Source organism: Ochotona curzoniae, unplaced genomic scaffold, assembly GCF_017591425.1.
Source record: "Ochotona curzoniae isolate NIBS_2020 unplaced genomic scaffold, NIBS_Ocur_1.0 scaffold_3208, whole genome shotgun sequence".
In the NCBI taxonomy this organism is placed as follows: domain Eukaryota; kingdom Metazoa; phylum Chordata; class Mammalia; order Lagomorpha; family Ochotonidae; genus Ochotona; species Ochotona curzoniae.
In genome coordinates this window covers 10,704,164-10,730,200 of record NW_024467106.1, presented here as the reverse complement: position 1 = coordinate 10,730,200, position 26,037 = coordinate 10,704,164, and the positions used below count along the sequence as shown (strand labels likewise).

The window sequence follows — 26,037 nt, the reverse complement described above, 5'->3', positions numbered from 1 at the left end:
AATACCACTGAACTACACACTTAAAATAGCTAAGGATATATTCCAGGTTATGTGAACTTTCCACAATGACAAAAACACCAGAAAAAAATTATGATGCACAAGATTAAAGCAAAAGTCACCTTAAACAGCAGAATACTCCTCAGGCCATAGCCCAATTAGTGATGCAAACAGAAGGGGAATGGTCAGTATGGAAAAATGGAAAAAGAAGACTCAGGGAAACCAGAGTTCTGGTATCAACTTCAGCTTCATCAAAGTATCAACTTTATAAATTTCACCAGAGCTTCAGAGAAAAATCTCCCTTAATTCTGAACCTCTCCCTCTGACAAGGTGACCATGCAGAAATTCTCTGGATAGGTGATCTGGTGGCCAGAATAATGGTAAACAGGCAGGTATGGATGTTGTCAATGCAAAGAAATGTTACTCTCTGAAGGTGAGTGTGTGTAGCGGTTCAAGGAAATCTTGCGAGACTCCAGGGCGAGTGAAATGATTTTAATGTCCAGTTGGGTGACCACCTACCTCTTGCCATGAACAAGAAGTGAGCCAAAATAAGCGTGGAGTTTTTATAGCAGGTATCTATGTGAAAATCAAAAGCTATGTGACAATGAGCAAATACATGATTGTGGCTTTTTTGTGAAGCAAAGCAGAGAGCAGGAAGGAGAAATTTACAATGTGTAGGTTTGGGATTCTGATCCTATCACTTCAACGCAGACAGTAGTAAAGCAGCATGCCTCGAAGGTCGCTGTCCTTCCCGTTAAATCCTAAAACTCCAAGATCCCTCCCATTTCCAGTCTTCCTCCTGGTCTTTCAGGAAGCAGGAGTTTTTCTCAATGGGGTACAGGTGTTTCTTTGGCGATTCCAGACTTGCAGGAACACAATCACCTTTACAATGAACCCTTTCATGAATGGGAAGGCATGGGGGAGGATGGGATGTGTGTGTGTTTCCTTCCATTCTGACTTTAGATACCAGGATTCTGTGTCGCTCTCATTGATCAAGACTGACTTTATGGAGCTGAAAATCTGAAGAAGAGGACCCCAACAATAATGTCCACCAATAAATGACAATTCAGGGGCCTTTCTGGTGACGTTATCACTCTCCCCATCCCCAAACGCACAGTGGGGTAACACTCATTGACCAATAGCAAAAAAGCCATCGAAAGAACACCAGAACATTATTCAGTGATCAATGTTCAGTTTTAAAAACAGTAACAAGACACAAGAGACTTTATTCAAAGTATTTATTCTTAATATAGAAAACATAATTTTAAGATTATATTTTATCCACGTTTTAAATAATATATCCAAAACTTTGGATCAGAACTGAAGGACCAGAATGGTGGGGAGGAAGACTGTAAGAGAATCCAGAAACAGTTTAGTTGCATTTTATTTGAATTGGATGTTTAAGTAAAATCCTGAAAATGTCTGAGAACTTAGAAGGAACAAAACTTTCATCTTGTGGCCAAGATTAAGGCAATCAAAGAATCGGGGAAAAGCCTGCCTCTAATCGGACCAAGCCTGCCTCGGATTAATGTCTTCCAAACTCCTCGTTTTATTTTGTATTTAGATACAGAAACCTAATGTTGGTGAGTCACATCAGAGGTGTCATGATAATTCAGGACGGGAGGTCGGGGTGTGGGGTGAAGGAAGTCTGTAAAATACAGGTGCAGCCAAACACTTCAGGAGAGGTTCTGGTCCGAATACCGCCCTCCCTAACGGGTTCTGGGAGAAGTCACTCCGCTCCTTCGACAGCTGTCGTGGCCACAGGTTTCACATAGTATGGACCTTCACTCAGGTAAGCTCTGAGCCTCAAATAATTAGGGTTCCCGAAGATCTCTGCAATTGTCTTAGAATTGGCAAGTGCTTTCACCAGTTCGTACTTGGCATCCTTGGAAGCTTTGTCACGCTCCACGGACCGGTCCATCACATACTCTACAAAACCCGGACTATTAAACATCAGCTTCTGAGCCCAGGGCTGATCTGCAATGGCCTGAAAAAGAGGGCAAGAAGACACAGTTCCTCTGAATCGTGAAGAGTTTGTTAGTGGGATGGTGTCACACCTAGACAGAACTGTGTCAGCACAAACCATAAAATGTCACCTATTGTCCCAGTAAATTCCCCTCTGAGAATTGACTTCAGAAAATAACCCTATAAAAGTATTAAAAAAAAAAAAAGGAAAGAATTCTAAAACTTAAAACTTTGTATACCAACATGTTCATCACAGCATCACAGTTACAATATAAATTTCAGATAATGGGGGAATGGTTAAGTAAATTATTATATGTAACAATTAAAAAAAACCCCTGGAGACTGCTCACAAAGAATAGGTAATGTCATGTGCAAATCTGCTATGTTGAAAACAGCCAAATTACATATCCAAGGCATGATTATATCGGGAGAATGAAGACAAAAATTAGAGCAAAGACTGCGAGAGAGACGCGCAAAAGATAATTTGTTGGCAGATAGAAAAAAAAAAGCAACCTTAGAGAAGCAAGTTATGGAATTGTTAAATATGAAAAATTACATTTTGTATAAGAAGACATACAGGATGTGATGGCCTGTAAACCCTGAATTCACTGAAGTGCTTATTTTGGTGGGGTGAAGAGACGGGGAAGAGACAGAGGTAGCAACGTACCTTTTTAGTACTTCTTCATTTGAAATATTCACCCCAAGTAAATACATACTAATATTAAAATTACTAGGAAATATAGCAAACAGGTCCAACGTTTTGTGACTTGAATTTTCTGCTTTGGGCCTGACACAGTGGCTTAGCAGCAGCTAAAGTCTTCGCCTTGCACATGCCAGGATCCAATATGTATCCAGTTCATGTCCAGGTGGCCCCATTTCCCATCCAGCTCCCTGCCTGTGACCTGGGAAAGCAGTAGAGGACGGCCCAAAGCCTTGGGACCCTGCACCTGCGTGGGAGACCTGGAAGAAGCTCCTGGCTTCGGATCAGCTCAGCTGCGGCTGTTGTGCTCACTTGGGGAGTGAATCATTGGACGGAAAATCTTCCTTTCTGTCTCTCCTCTTCTCTGTAAATCTGCCTTTCCAATACAAATTAAAAAACGCAAACAATTTTTTCCCACATTTTAGTCTTTTCCTAATTGTGAACAATGTCTAAGTACTTTTCTAAATGCTCTTAAAGACCACACTATTAATTTTTAAGGAAGAGCAGATTGTTCAGGTGATAGCCTGTTTTCTTCCTTTGGTGCTGTGCTGCACAGACCAGCATCAGCTGGGAGCTCGTCAGCAACATAGGATCTCAGCTTCATCTCAGAACTACTGAATGGGAACCTACAAATTAACAAGGTCCCTTTGAGAAACACTCACCTCCACAACCACAGCCAAGGAGGGAGGGTGGGCTGAGCTAAAGCCAGCCATTGCAACTAGTACATAAAATTCTCTCCACAACTGTGGCCACTTAAGCAGAGGACACTATAGAAGAGGGATAACGTAATAAGCTGATAAGAATACCAATGCAGGTGCCAAAAGGGACTCCTCATTCAGCGACCATGTGTGAGTGGGAAGGAGCCTGAAAAGCCAATTTGCTGGCAATGCCAGGAGTGAATGTATCCTGTGTCCGTGCAGATCCTGACCTTACATCACATCCTCAGGAAGCCTTCCTTCTTTGGTTTCCTCCATCCTCCCTGCCTCCTCCCCATGTAGGCCAAGCATGAGGATACATTTCAGTAAGTGAATGGAAACGGAATTAGAAAGATAACTGGCCCCAGTGCAGAAAATTCTGAAACCCACAAAGTTTTTTTGTAAAAAGTTTTCTCCACCAACTGTCTCGAGAGAGCACACAAATGCTGCCCAAGAGCCTGGCATTGATACAATTACCAAAGAGATTGCTTCACTTCTCTAAACCCAGGCCCCATAGCGAGTGCTGGCATTATAAGACAAATGAGATGGCATTCCTATTCTCTGCCAACTGTGTAATAGCTGACACAGCTCAATAGAATAAACATTTCAACATGACATAATAATAAACAGAACTCATATGGTTCTTATCATATCTCTAATAATGAAAATAATTACACAGTTATATTTATTGCCTGACTTCCTCAATGTGAAGAAGCTACATGAAACAAGGCCTTTAAACATTTTGTTCAGTGCTGTATCCCCATAACCAGCAAAAAAGGGAAACTGAAGAAACTCAACCTTGTTGGCTAGGGCACAGCATGCTGAAGAGAGAGCTGAGCCCCTCCTTGAGGAAGGAACGAGAGGTTAACGAGCAAAAGTAAGGAAGACTGTTGAATGCCACCAGTACAGCGCAAGTCCAGAGAGAGGGCGAGAGCAGACTGGTTTCACTCGAGCATCAGGCGCTGGAAGGGGAAGAGCAGGAGACAAGGTTGGGCAGGAAGCCTGAAGCTGGTCCACACAAGGTGGCAGCTACGGAGTTTGGAATTAATTCTGTGACCTCACTACATCTTGTTCCAACCTCAAAGGGCACCTGCTCCCTTTTCTGAAACAACCTGTTTCACATCTGACTTCCTCCTTAGCTTTCAAGGTAGTAGAAGGCAGGAACTCTGCTGTAAGCACCTGTGCATAACTAGAGCCTGGCACAGAGATTGGCCCATTCCAACTACTCATGAGTTGAACCGGCAAAGTCCCATGGGAGAAGATGGTGCCTACCGTGAGCACTTTAAGGGCAGCACAGTGCAGTTCAGGGAAGGGCTGAGTACTGATGCCACGGAAGAGCTCCAGCGGGTCCCGAGACAAGGAAGAAAACCAGGATTCTGTCATCCTCAAGAGGTCATCTGTCTGCTGCTCAGACTGTAGGATCAAGAAAGAAACTCATTAACATCTCTGGAGAAGCCACAAAGCTTTTGACGTCTTGGTTATGTCTAGAGCATCTTTGTCAATTCCGGCCCAGACCTTTCCCAGAATTTTTCTGCAGAGGATTGATGCCAATACTTCATATTCTTATTTTGGTTTTTAAAATGTCACTAGTTATACAGTAAGGGTTAATACTGTTATTTACTAAAGTGAGAAAGATGGCTTTCATTTGATCAACATTGACAGGAAGCTAACCAAGACTTTACTGACTCACACAGAGCTAGTCTCTTACACATATCCTACAGTCCTTCATGAATTTCCAAATCTACTTACTGGTAAATACAAAATGGATGAAATGGCATCCAGACATCTAATTTTCAGCTCTGTGGAGGCATTCTTTGCTTGATGGCCTATTCTCATAAGCAAGCGTTCAAAGCGAGTTCCTTTGAAGGACAAAAAGATTCAGTTGGCAGAAAACATACATAGAATTCACCACTTCAACCATTTCTAAGCAGCTCAGTACACTTTAGAGTATCTACATTACTGTGCGACCATCATCACAATCCATTCCCAGAGCGTCCCTACCCACTGAAACCAGAACTCTGCATGTGTAACAGTAACTCACATTCCTAAGGTTGAGTAATGTTCTATTGCATGAATAGACTAAATTTTGTTTATCCATTCATCTGTTAACAAACATAGGGTTGTTTCTACTTTTTCTAGTTACTGTGCATGTTACTCTGAATATGGGTAGGTATATAAACATTTGACTGAGTCCCTGCTTTGCAATCTCTTGGGTATGTATCCCCCAGTGAAACTCCTGTATCATATTTAACTTTTTGTGGAATTCTCATGCTGATTTCCTTACTGGTTGTAACATTTTATATTCTCACCAGAAAGCACAAAGGTTACAATTTCTCCGTATCCAAATGTTTGCTATTTTTATGTTTTTTGTTGGTTTAAATAATAAGCACCCTAATAGTTGTAAAAGTAAAAAAATGACTCTTAAAAATATTTTCATATATTATGACACTGTCAATTTAAAAGAACACAAGGACAGAATACAGGCAGAATACAGGGACAGTCCTAAAAATATATAATTATATGCGATACAGCATACAACAAAGTACACAGAACCGGAATCAAAGGGCCTGAATTTGAGTACAAGCTGCCTCAGTATGTATGGCCTTTGAAAATTTTCTCATCTTCTCTGAGTTTCAGCTACTTCATCAATAAAATGAGAATGCCAATCATTATGTTCTTTGCAGGATTGTAAAACGGATTATGTCCACGGTAAAAGCACTCAGAAAAGCACATACAACACAGACACGAGTTATGATACATCAGCCTGTTAATTTTGCAAAACACACTTCACAAGTTTTCATAACAGCACTGCATATTATCTCTGTGCAGAATTCCAAATGCTGTTAAGGTCCTTACAGATGTGCCTCACCCTTACCTTTTTTTAAAACACAAAGTCCTATAACAAATATTTGTTTCTTTCCTTAACATTACAAATACCAAAACTTCATTAAATATTCACAACAATCCTGGGGAAGTGTTTGTTACACCCTTTTTGTTTTTTGAGAAAAATGAGGCCTAAAGGAATAAAGTGAATGAAGGCAGTTCAGAAAGCCAAGTCAGTGTTTGAACTGGAATATGACATAGTCTTCTATTCAAGGAAGATGCAGAAGGGTCCAAGGTGGCAGATCAGAAGACTCACCTGCAAAAGTGGTTTCTATGTCGTAGCTAATAATCCAGCAAATTAACCTGAATAGGAAAACCTTGTCTGTACAAACAATGTCATGACACACTTAAAGAGCAGAATGATAGACTCGTGACTGGTCTGAAGGACTGCGCTGCTGTAATAATGTGGGAGAAACCAGAGGGGGGAAGGTGAATGGGGAGGGTGGAAAGGGAAATTCCTGCACCTATAAAAATTTCATCATGAAAAATAAAAATTAAAAAAGAAAAAAAATAAGTAAAAAATGAAATCCTGTGTAAAATGAAGAACTCCTCAAAGAAAACCACGGCAAGTCACACCAACCTGTTTTATGGAGAACTTGTTTTCCTTCAACGTTGGATCCCAGGATTCCAACTGTGTCCACGGCGACACCGATCATGGTGGGGTCCTGACTGTCTGTCATTTCAAAGACTTTTTCCACAAACACAGGATAGCGCTCACAGACCTGCTGCGGACTGTCCATGACAGCTAGGTTTCCAAAAAACTTCACAAATCCTAAGGATATGTACACAGACATATTCACTTACTGAAAACAGCAAGAGAAATCTTCCACCCTCTGGATCACGCCCCGAATGCTGGCTGACTGCCATAGCTGGGCCAGGCCAAAGCCAGGAGCCAGTAACTCCGTCTGGATCTCCTGTGTGGGTAGCAGGGACCCAAACACGTAAGTCATTTGAAGAACTGCCTCCTAGTGCGTCCTCTACCTGGATTACAAAGGCAGGACTTCAACCCTGGCACCCTGACACGGAATGCAGGCCTCACCAGCAGCGGCTTACCTAATGTACCACATGCTCACTCCCTACAAATATATTTTACTTGAGAAGCAAGAAAGCACAAATTGTGGGACTTCTTTCTCTCTTTAATTTTAATAGGAACAGTAATAAACTGAAGACCAAAAAGTGGAGAAAGGCTGGAGCAGTACTTGTCCCGAAAGGACACGACAGTTCTGGGATGTGTGGTTCCCCAGGCTCTTACTGGAACTGAGAGCAAACACTGAAGTGTTGTCACATACAGTAAGCAAAGAGAACAGATACAAATTAGAGTACGGCAAGTTTTAGGGTTATTCAGCAAGCAATTTTTTTTCTTTAAGATTTATCTCTTCATTTGAAAGGGCTAGAGAGATGCTTCACCAACTGGCAAACTCCCCAAAAGGTTGCAACTGCAGGAGCTCAGACGGTCCAAAGCCAACAGCCAGAAGCTCCTTGGTCTTCTGCTTGAGTGCAGGGCCTAAGCACCTGGGCCATCCTCCACTGTCTTTGCTGGAATACTATCAGGGAGCCAAATCAGAAGTGGATCAGCTGGGATTTAAATTGGAGCCCAAGTGGGATCCCAGGGCCACAGGCAGTAGCTCCAACTACTATGCCACAGCACTGGCACCAGGCAGAAAGTTTTTAATGGAAAATACCACGAACAAAGTAAGCTAAATTAAGAGAGGAACAAACCTTTAATTTTTTTAAATATTTATTTTTATTGGAAAGTGAGATACACAAGAGGAGGGGAGACAGAGAGCAAGATCTTCCATCTGTTGATTCACTCCCCAAGTGGCCACAACAGCTGGATCTGAACCAATCTGAAACCAGAAGCCAGGAGCCTGGCTTTTTCCGGGTCTCCCTTGCAGGTGCAGGATCCCAAGGTTTTGGGTTGTCCTTGACTGCTATCCCAGGCCACAAGCAGGGAGCTGGATGGGAAGCGGGGCTGCTGGAATTAGAGCCAGCACCCATATGGGATCCCAGCATGTGCAAGGTGAGGGACCCCAAGCCTCTAATTTTCTTAATGTTCAAAAAAACAACCCCGTCCCCAAAATAACTTGGACCTACGCACAGTAATTTATTGACTTAAGCCCTCACTTGCCTTGTATGCGATGGGATCCCACATGGGCACCAATTTGTATCCTGGCTGTCCACTTTCCATCCAGCTCCCTGCTTGTGGTCTGGGAAAGCAGTTGAGGACAGACCAAAGCCTTGGGACCCTGCACCCACGTGGGAGACCCAGAAGAAACTCCCAGCTCTTGGCTTCAGAATGGCTCAGCTCCAGATACTATGGCTACTTGGGGCATAAATCAGAGGATGGGTGATATTTCTGTATCTCCTTCTCTACAAAAATCTGCCTTTGCAATAAAAATAAACAAATCTTAAAAAAAAAAGGTTGATCAGTTTGAATGCTGGCTCTCTCCCTGAGTTCCTGTGCAGGCCTGGCCTGGCATTAGGCTGTGCTGAAGTTTGCTGCTGGAAGCTGTATCCAGGCCTCCCAACTGGGTAGCAGGAACTCTCCTACTTGAGCCATCACTCCGTGTTCCCGGGTCTGGACGATGGAAAGCCAGTCAGGAGCTACAGTTGGGACTCAGAGTCACTCTGAAGTGGGACACAGGCACCTTAAGTAACATTTAAACATCTGCTCGACCTTGCCTGTCTTACACAGGTTCCTTTTTAACTACTGAGTTGTTTGTATTCTTTACCTATTCTGATGCTAGCTCCTTATCAGGTGCATGGTTTATAAATATTTTCTCCCACTTTTCCACAGGCTGTCTCTTTATATGTGAACTGCTTATTTTGCCACACAGAAACTCATTTGGTGATCTCATTTACCTTCTTCTGTTCTTTTTTTTCAGGTGCTTCTGAGGTCATGTTCAAGAAAACTACGTCCAGATCAACCCTATACAACTTTTCTAATATGGTGATTCTCATCCAGTAGTTTCATGTCTTTCATTTACATACTTAATCCACTCTGAGTTAATATTTATGTTTGCTGTATACTGCTGGTATTTTCAATGAAAATCAACGGAACATAAATGTATGGATTTCTGAACTTTCGATTGTGTCTCACTGCCTACGTATGCTTTTATGCAATAATCATGTTGCTTGATTATTACACCTGCTTTGATGTTCAAGACAGGTAGTGTGATGGCTCCAGTTTTGTTTTTACTTAACATTGCTTTGGCTATTCAGTCTCTTGTGGTTCCACATGATTTTAAAAAATATTTTTGTGAAAAGCGTGCTATCTAATTTTGATGGGTAGTATAATGAATTTGCATGCTGCTATGGGTACAGTATGGACATTTTAATAGTATTACTTCTACCAGTTCACAAACATGAGATATTTCCACGTATCTGTGTCTTCAATTTTGTTTGAGTAACAAGTTTTCCGTGTGTACCTTTCAGTTTCTAACTGAAACTTACTTCTAAGTATTAACCTCTTTTTTATGCTACTATAAATTGGACTTTGTTTTGAATAGTTCATAGTCAATGCATAGATACACTTTTTTGTAGGGCTGGCACTGTGGGATAGTTTAAGCCTCCACTGGTGGTTCCAGCAACACATACGGGCACTAGTTTGAGTCCTGGCTGCTCCATTTCTGGTAATATGCCTGCATGACCCAAGCTGCTTTTGGTGGAGACTGTAAGGCTTTCTGTACATACGATCATGCCATCAGCTGACAGCCAGTTTAACTTCTTCCCACTGATGTGGATGCCCTTTCCTTCTCTTACCTAGTGGTTCTGACTAGGGCTTCCAGGATGATGCAAAAACACGAGTGGGAAGAGTGGGTGTTCTTGTTCTGGTCCTGATACAGAGGAAGATTCCAACTCACTGCTGAATAGGATTATCAGCTGTGGGTTTGTCAGACATGGCTTTTACTGTTTGCAAATATATAATAACCATCTTTTAATCTCTGGGATAAATGCTACTTGATCATGGTTAACAATCCTTTTAATGTGCTGAATTTGGTGGCTCTGGTATCTTCTAAAAGTTATTAGTTCTAAGGAATTTAATCCCTGGCTTCCCCGGTCAGTGACAAGTCGGAAATAAGTCATTACACTATCATTCCCATAGGAATCAATGCTTCTTACCTGGTAAGTAGAAACTGGAGAAAGGGTCTGAATCTGCCCCAACAATTATATTAGAAACCTGGTCAATTACTCCTTCTTGGGCAAGATACTGTCGCCCATGATGTGTGTATGCCAGTGATGTCACCATTTCTATACACGTGGCTCTAAAATGTCAGCACAAACATGAGGAGACTTTACATACAATTAGTACAGATAATAAATTACTTCTCTATGTGTTATCCTATGTAATTCTGCCCACAAAAGCTGAACGATCAACTCTTGGCTCTACTCTTCAGGTGACAATACAAGACCTAGGAAACTGCAGGGATGTATCAGGAGTCACACTGCTATTAAGAGTAGAGTTTAGGGCCTGGCGCAATAGCCTAGTGGCTAAAGTCTTCACCTTACATCTGCTGGGACCCCATGTGGGTGCCAGTTTGCATCCTGGCTGCTCCACTTCCCTTCCACTCCCTGCTTGTGGCCTGGGAAAGCAATAGAGGATGGCCCAAACCATTGGGACCCTTCACCTGTGTGGGAGACCTGGAAGCAGCTCCAGGCTCCTGGCTTCAGCTCAGCTCAGCTCAGCTCCAGCCATTGAGGCCACTTGGGGAGTGACCCAGCAGATGGAAGATCTTTCTGTCTCTCCTCCTCTCTGTATATCTAACTTTCCAATAAAAATTAAAAAATCTGAAAAAAAAAAGTAGAGTTTAGACTTAAATCCTAAATCTTCAATCTATTACTGTTTTCAGTTATGTTACAATGTAATACATGTATAAAACTTTCTGGTTTGAAATCATAAATATACCCACAAGAGAATAGTTTCATAAGCCACCATGTGCTCATAACTCTGGTTTTTATAATGAGGGAGGCTTATGCCCTACTTATTTCATCTCCCCTCCAACTTTTGGCTTCACTACTTGTAAGCAAACCCCTCCGCTACCCATCTTGCCATTCACCCTGTCCATTTCAGCACACATCTGTAAAAGACACAAAGCTTCCTCACAGTCATCATGCTTTTACCAAATTAACCACACTTCTTAAGCATCATCAAATACCCCACCATGAGCAGACTACAAGTGACTCAGAATGGCATTTTTACAATTAATTCTAAGGTTTTTTTAATCAACCTGGCAATATTTTTTTTCTGTCACAAAATTTGACATGATATTAAAAAACAACTAATTTACTCACTGAGAGGGGACATTCAAATGATTTGAAGCAATTTAACCAGTGAGTGATAAGTGTCTATGGGTTAACAACTTCAGTCACATTTAAAGAACACAGGACAATTAGAACATCATTTAAAACAAATACTAACCTAATTCTCTTTTAACAAAATACCTGCAGAATGTGAAGTGCTCAACAGAGAGGACATGTTAGTAAACTGCAGGATATCAGCAAGGAAACATATGGCACACGTTAAAGGCCATTCAGACAACAGGGCTGGGAGGTTAAATGGACCGGGATCAGGGAGGTGGAGGGAGGAATCCCAGTGCTTCTCAAGCTGTATGGCGACAAATGTGTAATTTATGCATTTTATATTGAAACAAATTTAAAACACAGACTGGAATTAATCCTTAGGACCTAAGTTAGAACCTGCATTGGTTTCTATGGTCAATTCGGTTGACCTTCATAGTATCTTAACAGAGCTGTATTCCATCAGGCATAGATGACCTGAGGTGATGCTAGGTAGTGATAATCTGAGCATGCTCAGCCAGTGAGTAGAGAAGCTTGCAAGATCAAGTCTTTTGCAAAAAGCCCATGCTTTTTTCTATCATGCCATAGTGCTGGCATATTTAATGTCAACTAGTATTTGATGTCAATTAATATCAAATAAACACATGGTAATAAAACATTAAGTAACCTAATGCAGTTGCTTGAAAGTAGTTGAATTGTTTTGCAGGGCTTTGCTAAGTTCCCATTTGTGGTCATGAGGCCACGTGAACCGTTTTCTAGAGCTCCCTTGCTAAGGACATTCATGAGACTGTAAGCTTGGCATAGATCACGCTCGGTCCCCAGGTTGCTTCCTGGGCTTCCAGCAGAACACGCTTCACTGAAGGAACATGTCAACCTACCTGACCAGCACATCCTCCCCCGTCAGCTCTCTCAGGAGCTGCGTTATCAACCCACTGCTGGTGCAGTAGCTTAAAGATTCCGGTGACACAGAGGAAATCTCCACAATTAGCTGCAAGAACAGGAAAAGGTCAACACAGCTCCAAACCTGTTTTAAATCCCATTTCCAATAAAAACCAGATCTAGATATCTTATTTGACTGAATTTTGAATCTGCTTTCTAGGAAAAATTTACTGGACACCTCAGAAATGATTTTGGCATGGAAGTGTTCAATCATCACTCAGGGCATAAATAAATAGCAGATTATTAAAAAAAATCATTAATTTCCTCATTCAACAAGTATATCCTGAATATTTTGTGTAGGACTGCCTTACATATAAGGCTGAGAGTTCATCTTTATAGCTGCAACACCTTGTGTTGGACCTAACACAGGTTGTGTTCTCAACAATATGGTAAATGAACCTTTCTGCTCCCCAACATAAGTCTGTTTTGCATGATTAGAAAGTATAGTTTTAGGCTTACCTCATACACCCTGTATCGAACAATGTCACTTGTTTTCATTACATTTTTCAAATCATCCAGCAGACTGCTTTCAAATAATGCCTCCAGCCCAGCTTGGGTTAGTGACATTCTTGACAGAGATTTAATGGCCTGATAAGAAAAGGAGATACCTCTTAAGTTACAAAGATAAAATATACATACTTTCTAAGAAGTACTTGGAACACACCTCACCCAATAAGCGCATTTTAGTTCTTATTAATTATAACGGGAAAAAGTACACAGTATTCTACCAGACTACAGGCACACAGATCATAAAACTTTTATTTCCTGTTCAAAGTAATTAATTTTCTTTATTTGAAAGGCAGAAAGAGAAAGAGCTCTTTCATCTACTGGCTCACTCCCCAAGTGTTTACAATAGCCAAAAGCCCAAAACTCAACCCAGGTCTCCCACGTGGGCTTGCAGGGATCCAACCATGGAGTTGCCTGCTGCCTCCCAGGGTATGTGTTAGCAGGAAACTGGAATGGAAAGCTCAGTCAAGACTTCAATCCCCGCACCCTGATCCATATGTGGGCAGCTTAAGTGGAGACTTAACCACTGTGCCAAATACCAGCCCCAAGTTTGGTTTACCAAGTAATCAATGTAAACGTGATGGTGGATAATGTGGAAATATGTGTCCCGGAAAATAGGATAGATTTTTCTGGCATTTATGACAATCATGTATTTGCTTGATACCATTTCTGAGAGGTTACCAATTCCATTACATGGGTGATCCATCCTAAACCTCTGCCCCTCAAGTCAGGGGTCTTTCTTGGATCTTCCAGGACACCGAACTCTCTGCATGTTTCAGTTGATGGCTCTGGCAGACTTACCGCTTTAGCCACAGACAGATTCTCTGCACCAATGCAAAAAACTATTTGTTTTAGTAGTTCAGCATTATTCAGAATCTCAGTAACAGCATCAGAATTTTCAACAATTCTTCCAACCTGAAGGGGGAAAAAAAAATAAAAAAAAAAACCTCTTCTCTAAGGTAGGTCAATAAAGTGAAGACCATTTTGCAAACCTCATAATGAAATTTACAGACAATCTGGGTCCCCCACTGGCCAAATTCGAGTTTGTATTTAGGAATCAGATTACAGCCACAAGCTAAGTTATTAAAAACATAGTGATCCAAATGCACATAGCATGTAGTCATATCTATGAAAGGAAAGAAAAAACAGTAAGTAAAGAGTTGGGATAGCTCAGTGAGTTAAAACCATACCAATTCTCATGCTCTTCATCATAACTGCACTGACCACGGGCAAATCAGTTGAAATTCTCTAAGCCTAATTTCTTATCTGTAAATATTCTTTTGCCTAAAATATGGGAATATTATATTCAGTATCAATATAGTTATAAAGAAATTAAATAAGTAAAACAGTGTCTGGCACATAAAGGGCCAATGGATATTTTCTCATCTTTTATTGAATAAACACTTTGGATAAGAAAAGGAAAAGTTCCTGTGCATTTCTGAGTAACCAGCTGTTGCTAAATGTCAGCTTCTTCTATCTTTTTTTAAAATATTTATTTTTCTTGGAAAGTCAGATACACAGAAAGGAAGATCTTCCATATCCTGGGTTGCTCCCCAACTGGCCGCAATGGCTGGAGCTGAGCTGATCTGAAGCCAGGAGCCTCTTCTGGGCCTCCCACATGGGTGGCAGGATCCCAACTGTCTTCGACTGCTTTTCCAGGCCACAAGACTAGCAGGGAACTGGATGGGAAGCGGGGCTGCTGGGATTAGAACTGGCGCCCATATGGGATCCCAACGTGTGCAAGGTAGGGACTTTAGGTACTAGGCTACCATGCCAGGCCCTAAATGTCTGCTTCTAACCACTTCAATCAGTGGTTTGATTATCAGGAAGAAAGAGACACACCTTCAATAATTAAGATGTCCTCATTTGTTGGCTTAGAGACTTTTACAATTTCATTTGGGTAATGCCACTGTCGTGGGGACCTAAGCTGGCAAAACAGCTATCTGAACACATGAGAATTTTTCTTCAGGTTAGAAAACTCCTTGAAGGAAATAAACAGATTTCATCTATCATGGAAATTCTAAATGCATGTAGCACTGTGATTGGCATATAAAAGCAACTCACTTTTTGATGATTGAGCGATTAAGATGGTACTTAGTTGAATTTCTTTAGCTTTTTTTCCAGGTAATAAGCACATCAGAATAGACCAGAACTCCTTAATAGGAGAGGAAAGGGGTGACGGGGGAAGAACGGGAGGGAGAGACATACCTGGGTCAGAGTGAGGATTTTGACGGAGTCATCAGGGTGAGCCAGTCCCTTCTGCAGGTCAGCCTTGAGGGTCCGAGCCACATGAACTGGCTCCACAGCTTGAAGCAGTCGCTCCAGAATGGAGACACACAAAGTGGTCTGTTCCCTGAAGACAACACCAGAGATCTCATTAGTTCACACATCCTGCCAGATAGGAGTAAGACCTAGTAATTGAGTCTGTGAAAGAGCAGCCTTCTTGCTGAGCATCTATTATGTACCCCATACCTACTCCGGGGCTACAAAAACAAGGTCACAGTAAATCCTCTTGCTTCCAGGAACTCAGTAAAACCACCATTTTGTAATCCTCATAATGAAATTTACAGACAATCTGAGTCTCCCATGCAGGCGATAGGGACCCTGACCAGTGCTCTAATATAAGACATGAGTGTAACAAGTGACATTTACAAAAAAAATTACTTTATTTTTATTTGAAAGGCATATTTTATACAGAAGCATAGCAAGATTTTCTATCTACTGGTTCACTCCCCAAGTGGCCACAACAGCCAGAGCTGAGCAGATCTGAAGCCAGCAGCCTCTTCCAAGTCTTCCGTAAGGGTGCAGGACCCCAAGACTTTGGGCCATCCGCATCTGCTTTTCCAGGCGACCAGCAGGGAGCTGGATCAGAAGTAGAGCACTTCAGGCATGAACCGGTACCCATATGGGATGCCAGTGCTTGAAGATGGGGGATTAGCCAGTTGAGCCATCATACCAGCTCCCTCCCTCCAAATTATTTATATACACACACCCCCCTTTCATCCGCTAGTTCACTCCCTATTTGGCTTGCAAAATCCAAGGTTGAGACAGGCAGGAGGCTAGAAGCTCTAGGTGTTCTATACTGCTGCCTTTTTTAAAAAATTCTTTATTTTATGACACATTTTAATAGCATGGGGGTTTCCCTCTCCCTTCCCACCCTGTCCCATTGTTCTCCTCTCCGGCCTTTCACTAGATGTCTTTCCAGTAGCCTCAGAAGTCCATCATACTGCCATTGAGGTGTCTCCCAACAATATAGGGGCTTATCTGCCGTTTTGCTGTGAAACCATCCTTGTATTGCAAATATGGGGATATACTTCTCTCTGTTTCTGCCTATGGACATATTTATTTCCACTGCGCTTCCATTATAGCTCCCCTTAGGTACAGTCCTCCTTGGATTGAGAGGGAAAAATGGAAGAAAAAAATTTAAATAAAATGAAATGGTGAGTCTTCCTCTCCACAGTGTTATCAAACTCACAGCAGGGGTGTCAACGTAACACTAGGGTGGTACAAGAGTGTCCAGTATCTTCCTGCAGAAATTAACGCTAGCATATGACCTGTGTGGTTCAAATGGGGAGTACAGCACGGACTAAATCATCGTTACCTTTGGGTAGTAGTAATAACAGTGATAACAAGGATATTAACAAGCTCAGGTGATTATATGCAATCAGCCTCTCATGAACTATTAACTCCATGAGACACATCTTACACTAGGAATAAATAATATCATATGCTTAGCCCTAGAACGGATATAGAGATCAGCAAAGTATGGCCCTGGCCTTCAAAGAATTTACCAACCAGCACCATTAACAGAGACAATGAGAATGTCTTTTGGGAGGTCTGAGTAGTCACCTGCACCAGGAAGAATAAAGGAAGGCTTTTTGGAAGCCTGGCCTGTCTGCTGGGCCCTGAAGGATGGCTAGAATACAGAAAGAAGGGAGGGCTGCTTTCAGTTAGGAGTGCTACAAAGTGCAAGTCATGGCCCAGGGAAATGAGGTGGTGTCACATGGCAGCTGGGACAGACAGAATCAATGCCAGGTAAAGGAAAAGGTGACGCTGGTGTAGTACGGTGGAAATCTCCTACAAAGGCCCAAATACCAGACGAAGAAGTCATGATTTCCCATAGTCAAGGGGAAGCCATGGCTAAGAGAGCTAAGTCAACTGACCCCCATTCACAGTGGGTGCATGGGAGAGGCATTATCTAGGAAAAGAACTTTGCGGGTCAACAAAAAGACAACCTCACACAAAAATATCTAGCTAGTTGGAGAGAACGAAAGCCTGCCTAGAAGACAAGTCAGAAATGTCATGGCAGATCTGAAAACTGTCAACAATTCAACAAGGGAAATTTCAGAGCCCAGAAAGCCCTCTGGAATCCTTAAATGCAGATCCACTGGGTCACTGTCTTCAAATAGGAGAGTTGATTTCTAGCTCATTTCAGAATTCTTTTAAACGATCATCAGTGTTTTTCACCAAACACCACAGATCCGTGGCCTACCATCTGAAGTCACACTTTCACAATTATCACTTTTTTTAAAAACAGATATTTCCATGTTATATAAACCTATCTGGGGTGGGTGAGGGATTATATTTCTTTTCAAAAAATTTTATATGTAACAGTATCATAAACTTCTGCAAGTTTCCTTTTTCATTCAGACTTTTCCATATTTGCATCTATTTGTTATGAATCAACAGCTGCACAGGGTGCCCTAGAATGCTCAGTTTATCAGAATCTCCCTTTTCCATATACTGTGGGCTCCAGTTTTTAGTTGTCACACATCTTGTAGAGGCAGGCAGGTTTTGTGCAATTCTACCTGTCACCTGAAAGGAATGACTGGGTCAAAAGGCAGCTGAGTTTAAAACGTTGCTGGATAGGAGGGATCTTCTTGGAAGGGGAGCAGAGACGCCCAGAACCGGTGCACGTGGCTGCGGAGCGCTCACGGGTCGGTGACCCCGCTTTCCTACCCCCAATTTCAAAGGTAAGCCGCCCAAGGGGCACCCCTCGGAGGCAGCACCTGACCCACGGCTCCAGCCACTCAGCCCAGTGGGGTCCTTTCCTTTCGGCAACTTCGTCTATGTTTACCTTCACCGAGACCATGGAAAGCACTCCCTGACTTCCACCCACCCTGGCTTTCCCTGCCTGAGGAAGCCCGCAGCCCCTGCTTCGGCACCCGGGGTCCTCTCACCGTTGGTTGTCATTGAGCAGGGAGAAAAGCGGGCCGAGGCGCAGGTCCTCTGCTCGCTCACGAAGCTCGCTGAGCGGCACGGCCTGCAGCATCGACTGCAGCGCGCGCAGTTCCTCCAGCGGCGCTTCCAGCCGCGCCACATCCCTCAGCAGCGCCAGCGCCTGCGCCGCCATCTTGCCGGCTTCTGCCCACCCACCCGCCTGCCTCATTTTCCCGGGCGCATCCCAGAATCTCGCGAGGACTGTGGGGAGCGCGCCATCCCTTCCGGGTTTTGGCCTCAGTTGCTTGGGCGGTGGTGCCGGGTCCGCTGTTGGCGTCTCCCAACGCCGCGAGAGGTCCCTGGCGTCAGTCAGTAGTCGCCCGAGGTTGCTCTTCTCGTTGAGGCTCATGCTCTGTGGGGAACCTGCTCCGTGGGTCACACAAGTGAGACTTGCCAATGGATTTGCATGTTTGCCACCGTGTCAGGTGCCGGGCTAGCGGAGCAGAGGCGTGGACCCACGGGCAGTTAGCCGACCTCACGGGAGACTCCCGCATCCCCAGAGCCGGCTCTTGACTGTGGGGAGTGGGAAGACCCTGAGGGGAGCGTTGATCCCGCCTCTGGGCCACCCAGGATGGGAATTCTAGTAAAGCTGGACGGAGGCGTGGGTGGCACAGAGTCGGGCATCTTTTTGGCGTTCATGAGTTGAACATCAGGGCAGGATGGAGAACGGTCCATATGCTTCAGCTGTGCGTTTTCTGTGAGGTAAACATGGAGAAGATGGGAATCACATCAACCTGGGGGGACAGAGAAGACCCAGGGGTGAAGGGAAAAGTTCAGAATAGAAGAATTTAGATTTAGAGTAGAAAAGTTTAATTTGCTTCTTTGCTTCCTACACTTTGCTTGCTAAGAATAGCTGAATAAGATGTCTTTGGTAAATGATTTAAGAGAACAACGTGCAAAGGCACCATATATTCCGGAGACCATTGGAGGATAGGAATGCTCCCAAGAATTGTATTCCAGGAGACAATTGAAAGATAAAAATGTTCCCAAGACTTGTTTTCCAGGAGACAATTGGTGTAAAGGAAGTTCCCAAAATTAGAGAAGCTCAAAGGTGACAAAAAATAGAAATGAATTCCTAATGTCAATGACTATTCAGCCCTATATTGTAACTTCCTAGTTTTATGGCTATGCAATGTTTATTCAGCCCTGTGTTGTGACTTCCTAGTTTTATGGCTATGCAATGTTTATTCAGCCCTGCATTGTAAACTCCCACGACTATGTGATGTTTGAGCTCTTTAGAAAGTTCCTAGTTTTGTTCTAAATTTAGTTTTTAACCTATTGTGCCAGCAAAACTTGATCTATAAAAACTGGGTAATGTACAGCGAGCGGCACGGATGTGTCATCCTCCTGCGTGAGGAACTGACCTCCGTCCCAGCGCGCTGGCATCTGAATAAACCCTCCTGCTTTTGCATCAAGCCTGTCTTCGCTGATCATTGGGGTGACACATATTCTCGTGGATCGGTAAGGCTGTCCCCACTCCACTCCGCGCGGCCTTACATTTTGGTGCGTTGGCCGGGAATTGTGCATCGCCCCCTGATCCTCGAATTCAGGCTTGGAGGTAAATAGGCGCCTTGAGTGTTCTGTCTGTGTTGTATTGAAGTCTTGTCTGTGTTTCGTGTACGCGTCCCATCTGGGGAGGGTTCGAGTCCCTCCCGGTGGGTTCAAGTCCCACCTGCTGCAGTTTTCCCTTAAAAGATTGGGGGGCGCGTCCCCTCGGTGGGTTCGAGTCCCATCGGCTGCAGTTGCTGCGGTTACAGCTGCTGCAGTTTTCCCTTAAAAGATTGGGGGTTCGCGTCTCCACGGTGGGTTCGAGTCCCATCGGCTGCAGCACACGACCGTTCACTAATTCGTGAGAATTGTGAACAAGTGGTCGGCAGACGTGCCTGGAGGACCACAGGTCGTGACCCCGGGGGACGCTCCAGGGTGGAAGGAGAGCCAAGAACTCTTGGCAGGCTCCTGCGGTGAATGCCCCCCGTCTGTATGAGAGAGTGACCAGGTCTCTGTATTTGTATGTCTGATTGAAACTAGTCAGGTCTCCGGGGGCTGAAACCATCGGTTTTTTGATTTTTCTGTTGCGGACGCGTCTGTCTGTGTATTTTTGTTTGTTTGTCGAGTGTTGTTGTGACGATAACGATGGGACAGACTGTGACGACACCCCTTAGTTTGACTCTTAATCATTGGACTGAAATTAAAGATAGGGCTCACGATTTCTCCCTCCAGGTTAAAAGGAGATCTTGGCAAACTTCCTGCTCTGTGGAAGGGCCCGCTTTCAACGTGGGCTGGCCGAAGGAAGGCTCTTGTAATTTTGATATCATTCAAGCAGTTTAAAAAGTTGTTTTTCTAACAGGTCCAAAAGGCTACCCTGATCGGCAGCCTTATCATGGTTTGAGAAGATCTTTCTCAGAATCCCCCCTTGGTTCCATCCCTGGGTTTCTCTTCGCCCGGCACAGGTACCGGCTGCCCAGACGTCAGCAGATCGACCCAAGAAGATTTATCCAAACGCCCAGGCCGACCTACTCTTATCTGTTCCTCCTCCTGTTTCACTTCCTCTGAGGGACTGAGGGACTGTGGGAACCTGGATTAGGCGGGCTGGGACCCCAGACACCACTGTGGCACTCCCTCTCCAGGCATTTGGGCCTGAGGAAGCAAATGGCAAATGGGTTGCAGCCTCTGCAGTATTGGATAATTGAAGTTAACTGTCCTTTTAGAATCCCTGGTCTTTTCCCACCAGCCCTCCTGGGATGATTGTCAGCAGTTGTTGCAGACTCTCTTCACCACTGAGGAGAGAGAGCGCATCCTCCTGGAAGCCCGGGAAAATATCCCAAGACCTGATGGACGCCCTACCCAATTGCAGAATGTTATAAATTTCGGTTTCCCCTTGACGCAGCCGGATTGAGATTTTAACACCGCCAAAGGTAGGGAGCACCTTCGAATCTATCGCCAGGCTCTGGTGACTGGTCTCAGAGAGTAAGGTAAGAGAAGTTCTTTAGGGGCCCACTGAACCCCCCTCTGTATTCCTTGAGCACCTCATAAAAGCCTATCAGAAATACACTCCATTTAATCCAGAGGCGGAGGAGCAGAGAGCCTCAGTGGCAATGGCCTTTATAGATCAGGCAGCTGCAGGTATAAAGAGAATGCTTCAGAGATTAGACGGGCTAAGAAAATATTCCCTGCAGGATCTAGTGGAGGAAACTGAGAAAGTGTATAAAAAATTAAGAGAGAAAAAAAAAAAAAAAAGAGAGCTGAGAAAAAAAAGAGAGCAGAGGAAAGATTAAAAAAGAAGAGAGAAAAAGCAGAGAAAAATTAGGGAAAAGAAAGAGAAAGCAGAAAAAGATTAAGAAACAGGAACAGAAAGAGGATTAAAAGAATAGGAGATAGGAAAAGAATTTGATGAGAATCCTGGCCACTGTAGTCAGGGACACAGAAAATAGAAAAGAATATAAAAAGATAGGGACCCTGGGCAACTGGCAAGCCTAGAGAAGCATTAACCAGAGATTAATGCGCCTATTGCAAAGAAAAAAGACACTGGGTTTGGGACTGCTCAGGGAAGAGACTAAATTGAAAGCCCAAATCACCCTTACAAGAACGGGACCCCAAGCAATGAACAGAAATGGCCATTTTTTGCAAGTACTAACTGTATATAAAATTAAAGGATGAACATCGCCTCTTTGAGACACCCCCGCCCCCTGGTAGCCAAACGGCACGGAGGAATGTGGGCGGAGACTGCCAGAACGGGATGAGCAGTGAGACCTAGCTCCCTTCTATGCCGATGGGACCTCTGCCCTGCTAAAAAACTGGCTCAACTAGAAAGCCGAGCATCTGCAAAGAAGACCCAGATCTGCCAGAAACAGACGGCCCGTCAGGTTTGTGAGTACCTGGGAATTACTGTGTTCTGTCGACTGTGGATCCCAGGGTATGCAGCCCTGGCAGCACCCCCATATCCACTGACCAGAGACAGCTCTCCCTTTACATGGGGAGCAGACCAACAAAAAGCCTTTGACGGGATCAAACAGGCCTTATTGACAGCACCTGCCTTGGCTTTGCCAGATGTGTCCAAGCCATTCGACCTTTATATGCATGAGGAAGGAGGTGGCCAAAGGGGTGCTGACCCAACGCTCAGGCCCTTGGAAGAGGCCAGCGGCCTATCTGTCAAAGAAACCGGATCCAGTGGCCATCGACTAGCCCCCTTGCTGAGAATCATCGCAGCAGTGGCCCTTTTACTTAAAGACGCAGACAAGCTCACTTTTGGACAAGCAGTGACTGTCCTGGCTCCCCATGCACTAGAAAGTGTAGTGTGCCAACCGCCTGACTGCAGGCTGATCAATGCTCGCCTGATGCGTTACCAGAGCCTGCTCCTGAATTCAAAACGGGTGAAGTCTGCCCCATAGCCCATTTCAACCCAGCCGCACTTCTGCCGGACATCGACCCTGGAGAGGCGGAGCCTCGTAACTGTCAAGAAATCCTGGCCGAGACAGCGGGAATCCGTGGAGATCTGAAAGACCAGCCGCTGACAGATATGGAAGTCACCTGGTTCACGGACGGTAATAACTATATGGCAGAAGGTAAGCGGATGGCAGGGGTGGCGGTAGTGGATAGACAGCAGATAATATGGGCTAGTAAACTGCCTGAGAGACTTTGGCCCAAAAAGCAGAACTAATAACATTGACCCAGGCCCTGAGGCTAACAGAAGGAATAAAGGCTACCAACTCCAGAGGACGGAGACAGGCCGTATTGTCCTTCTAAGAGAAAAAGCTAAAGAAATTGTGCAGCAAATACATAAATTGACCCATTTGGAAACAAAATGACTGGCAGCTATGCTCGAAAAGACTGGTTATTACATCATAGGACAATTGGACTTAATTAAAAAATAGTCTAAAGCTGCACACTTTGCCAACAAGTTAATGCTCGTGGAGGAACTATAACAACTGGAAAGAGACTAAGAAGAGATAGACCAGGTGTTTACTGGGAAGTTGATTTTACAGAAGTCAGGCCTGCCAAGTACGGGAACAAATATCTCCTAGTCTTCGTAGACACTTTTTCAGGATGGACAAAAGCCTTCCCGACCAAGAAAGAGACTGCCACAGTAGCGACTAAAAAGATTCTCGAAGAAATCATCCCCCGATTTAGAATACCACAGGTAATAAGGTCTGACAATGGACCTGCCTTTGTTGCCCAGGTGAATAAGCAGGTGGCCACTAAATTAGAGATTAATTAGAAATTGCATTGCACTTAAAGATGCCAGAACTTAGGTCAGGTAGAAAGAATGAATAGAACCTTAAAGGAGATCATGACTAAATTGACCTTAGAGACTGGCTATTCAGATTGGACGGTGCTCCTTCCCCTAGCCTTGTTCTGGGTATGAAACACCCCCTCCATGTTTAGATTAACTCCCTTCGAGATTCTGTGTGGGTCCCCGCCTCCCTTAAAGCAAAATGTTTGAACCTACTTGCTGTACTAATGTCAGTTTACACTCATTCTGTATGAATTCAGTTTTGCGATTTTCTTTTACTGGTCAGTATATGCTAAATACCAGCTGGTCTGTGATGGGGAAAAGGAAAGGCAGGCAGAGTTTCTTTCTAGGCCCCTCTATAGATGAGATCCAAGCAACGGAGATATGGAGAAAAGTGCTTTAATTCCTTCACAAGGCAGTCAACAGAGACAGTTCCTCCAGGTTAACTCTTAACGAGTGTAGTTGCTAATGTGAGTAGAAAACCAGAGTCAACACAGGTACTCCTCCAGTTCTCGTTAAGGACATTGTTACACAGGCCTATAGGATGCTATCAGGCAAAAGTTTGAGGTCAGGCTTGTCAGCTCGAGGTTAGAATGAATTTCAAAAGGAGAGCATATTTTGTCCGGCAGAAGTCCCAGATGCAGCATGGTACAGGGGATATTTTTTGGCACATGCTGTTTTTGACTTGTATGTTCTTCAGGACATCAGAGTATTGCACGAGGCAGAGGCCTAGGTCTAGCATGGCGCAGGAAACAGGAGTGGATTGTTCACTCCTGGCACGTGCTATACTGAGACATCCCACAAGGCATGGAAGGTCGAGCGACGTGAGTCAAGTGTGCTGACTTCACTCCCACCTTCCTCCCTTCTTCTATGGTCTTAAACAGCACACATCTGGACACCACGGGCGAGCTATAAGAGTCCTAAGAAACGTCTTAGACTCAGGAGAGATAGAAACTGAGGGACGCTTCTAGTTTCTATCCTCATTTCAGTGCTCCCAGCATATGCTATTCTGACGAGTATGTCCAGGTGCAAAACCAGGACTTACTTGTACTAACAGGAGTCCCTGAGCTAGCATGTCACAGGAATGGGAGGCTGAACGGAGATACCCCTTGGGGTGCCTCCGCAATTACAGGGATGCCACAGCCTGGCTGCCAGCTTTGAGCTTTAGAATAGAGAGAGTCTGGATGGGCCTCTTTGCATGGCTATGCTGTTGTGCTGTGCTGCCTCCACCGCCACGTGGAACACAAAACTGGCTTTTACCTTGGCCCTTCCCTGTTCTGTCTTTTAGCTTTAATTGTTTCATTTTAGGCTTAATTGTTAGAGATATCTAACAAGGGGTAGAAGTTTATTTTGTCTCTCCTTGGTCACTGATCTCGGGAACCAACGAGAATATTGCTAGTTAACAATGGGCCAGACCCCAGACTCCTGCACCCCCAGGGAGAACTTAAAATTCATTAACTCTTTATAGCCTGAGAGATTCCTTCCCTTTGCAGTTCCCTCTGACCCCGACTACTAGTATTTCATTCGGTTCATGTGCTAAATCAAAGTTTTTCTGTGTCATTGCAACTGGCTTCAGCGATAAGTTCTCAATGTTTTTGCAATATTTTCTGCTGCTTTTGTTACTGTTTGGTCTTGAAGTTTAACCATCTACTGATTTATAGTACCATCCTAGCTCTGATCAGATCTGGCCTACAGTGTTTACACCTAGAGTGGTGCTCACTATAAAGAGGAACAGATTCTGCGTGTGAGCTTGTATATTCTATTAAAGTAAATGAATACTTGCATAATTACAAAAATTCTTGGTAAAAGTTTCAAAACTGCTAATGCATAAACTGGTGATTATGTTTATTGATCAAGTTGTCTTTTATTCGTGAAGCTGTATCACGTTGTGAAATTATTTATATTCTTGCATTGTCAATTATTTATGTTCCTAATTTACAAAAAGCATCATTTGTGAAATTTTGTCTTACAAGAAGACAGCAAGTTCTTAAAAGATGTATAGTATGATTGAACATATTGTATACAACATTTTTTTAATGTTCATCTTTGGTACAATGAAATTGAAATCTGATTCTTTGTCAAAGCAACAGGTTTTTTTTACTTCTCTTAAATTAATCTTGTCTTACTTATTAGTGACTGGTCATCAGATAAAACTGTCCTGTTACGAATAATAGATAAAGCTTTTATAGTTTCAAATGCTATTAATCCAGAGGCTACACAGAGTTACTGGCTTTGTTATGATATTGCCCCTCTCTATTATGAGGCCATGGCATGGAATCAGTCTCAACAAGTTTTAATTATAGATCCTGTCGCATCTATGGACACTAGTCCAAAACCGACCAAATTTACTTTGGCAATGGTTTCAGGTAAAAGATTGTGCCTAAGAAATGTGCCCATCACCCATCACCACCTTTGCGCCGACCAAGCGAGGGTTCCAGGCGAAGAATATATTGCAGCACCCACAGATGGGTAGTGGGCCTATGATAGTAAATTAACACCTGTTCTCTCCCTCGAAGTATTGAATTTGACCTCTAATTATTATGTATTAGTCCGTGTGTATCCAAGAATAATTTATCATCCAGATTATAATTTCTTTAATGCTC

The 26,037-nt window shown here is 43.6% G+C and overlaps 1 protein-coding gene and 2 pseudogenes across 2 annotated transcripts; 2 read left to right on the top strand and 1 right to left on the bottom strand.

Annotated features, from left to right (window-relative positions):
* Nucleotides 1-1,224: 1,224 nt before the first annotated feature.
* PSMD5 (proteasome 26S subunit, non-ATPase 5) lies at nucleotides 1,225-18,337 on the bottom strand. 2 transcript variants are annotated; one of them, XM_040963248.1, is made up of 10 exons: nucleotides 18,165-18,337; nucleotides 15,193-15,337; nucleotides 13,786-13,899; nucleotides 12,937-13,065; nucleotides 12,417-12,526; nucleotides 10,363-10,505; nucleotides 6,821-7,012; nucleotides 5,107-5,216; nucleotides 4,630-4,770; nucleotides 1,225-1,984 (listed from the first exon to the last, which is right to left on the bottom strand). In XM_040963248.1, exons 1-10 carry the CDS (start codon nucleotides 18,335-18,337, stop codon nucleotides 1,727-1,729), a joined length of 1,515 nt encoding a protein of 504 aa, XP_040819182.1. In that variant the 3' UTR covers nucleotides 1,225-1,726. The 2 variants fall into 2 exon arrangements, with proteins under 2 accessions (XP_040819182.1, XP_040819183.1); XM_040963249.1 differs by lacking the exon at nucleotides 12,937-13,065.
* A 2,553-nt stretch (nucleotides 18,338-20,890) lies between these two features.
* On the top strand, nucleotides 20,891-22,615 carry LOC121144550 (annotated as a pseudogene).
* LOC121144549 lies at nucleotides 21,815-23,748 on the top strand (annotated as a pseudogene).
* Nucleotides 23,749-26,037: the final 2,289 nt, after the last annotated feature.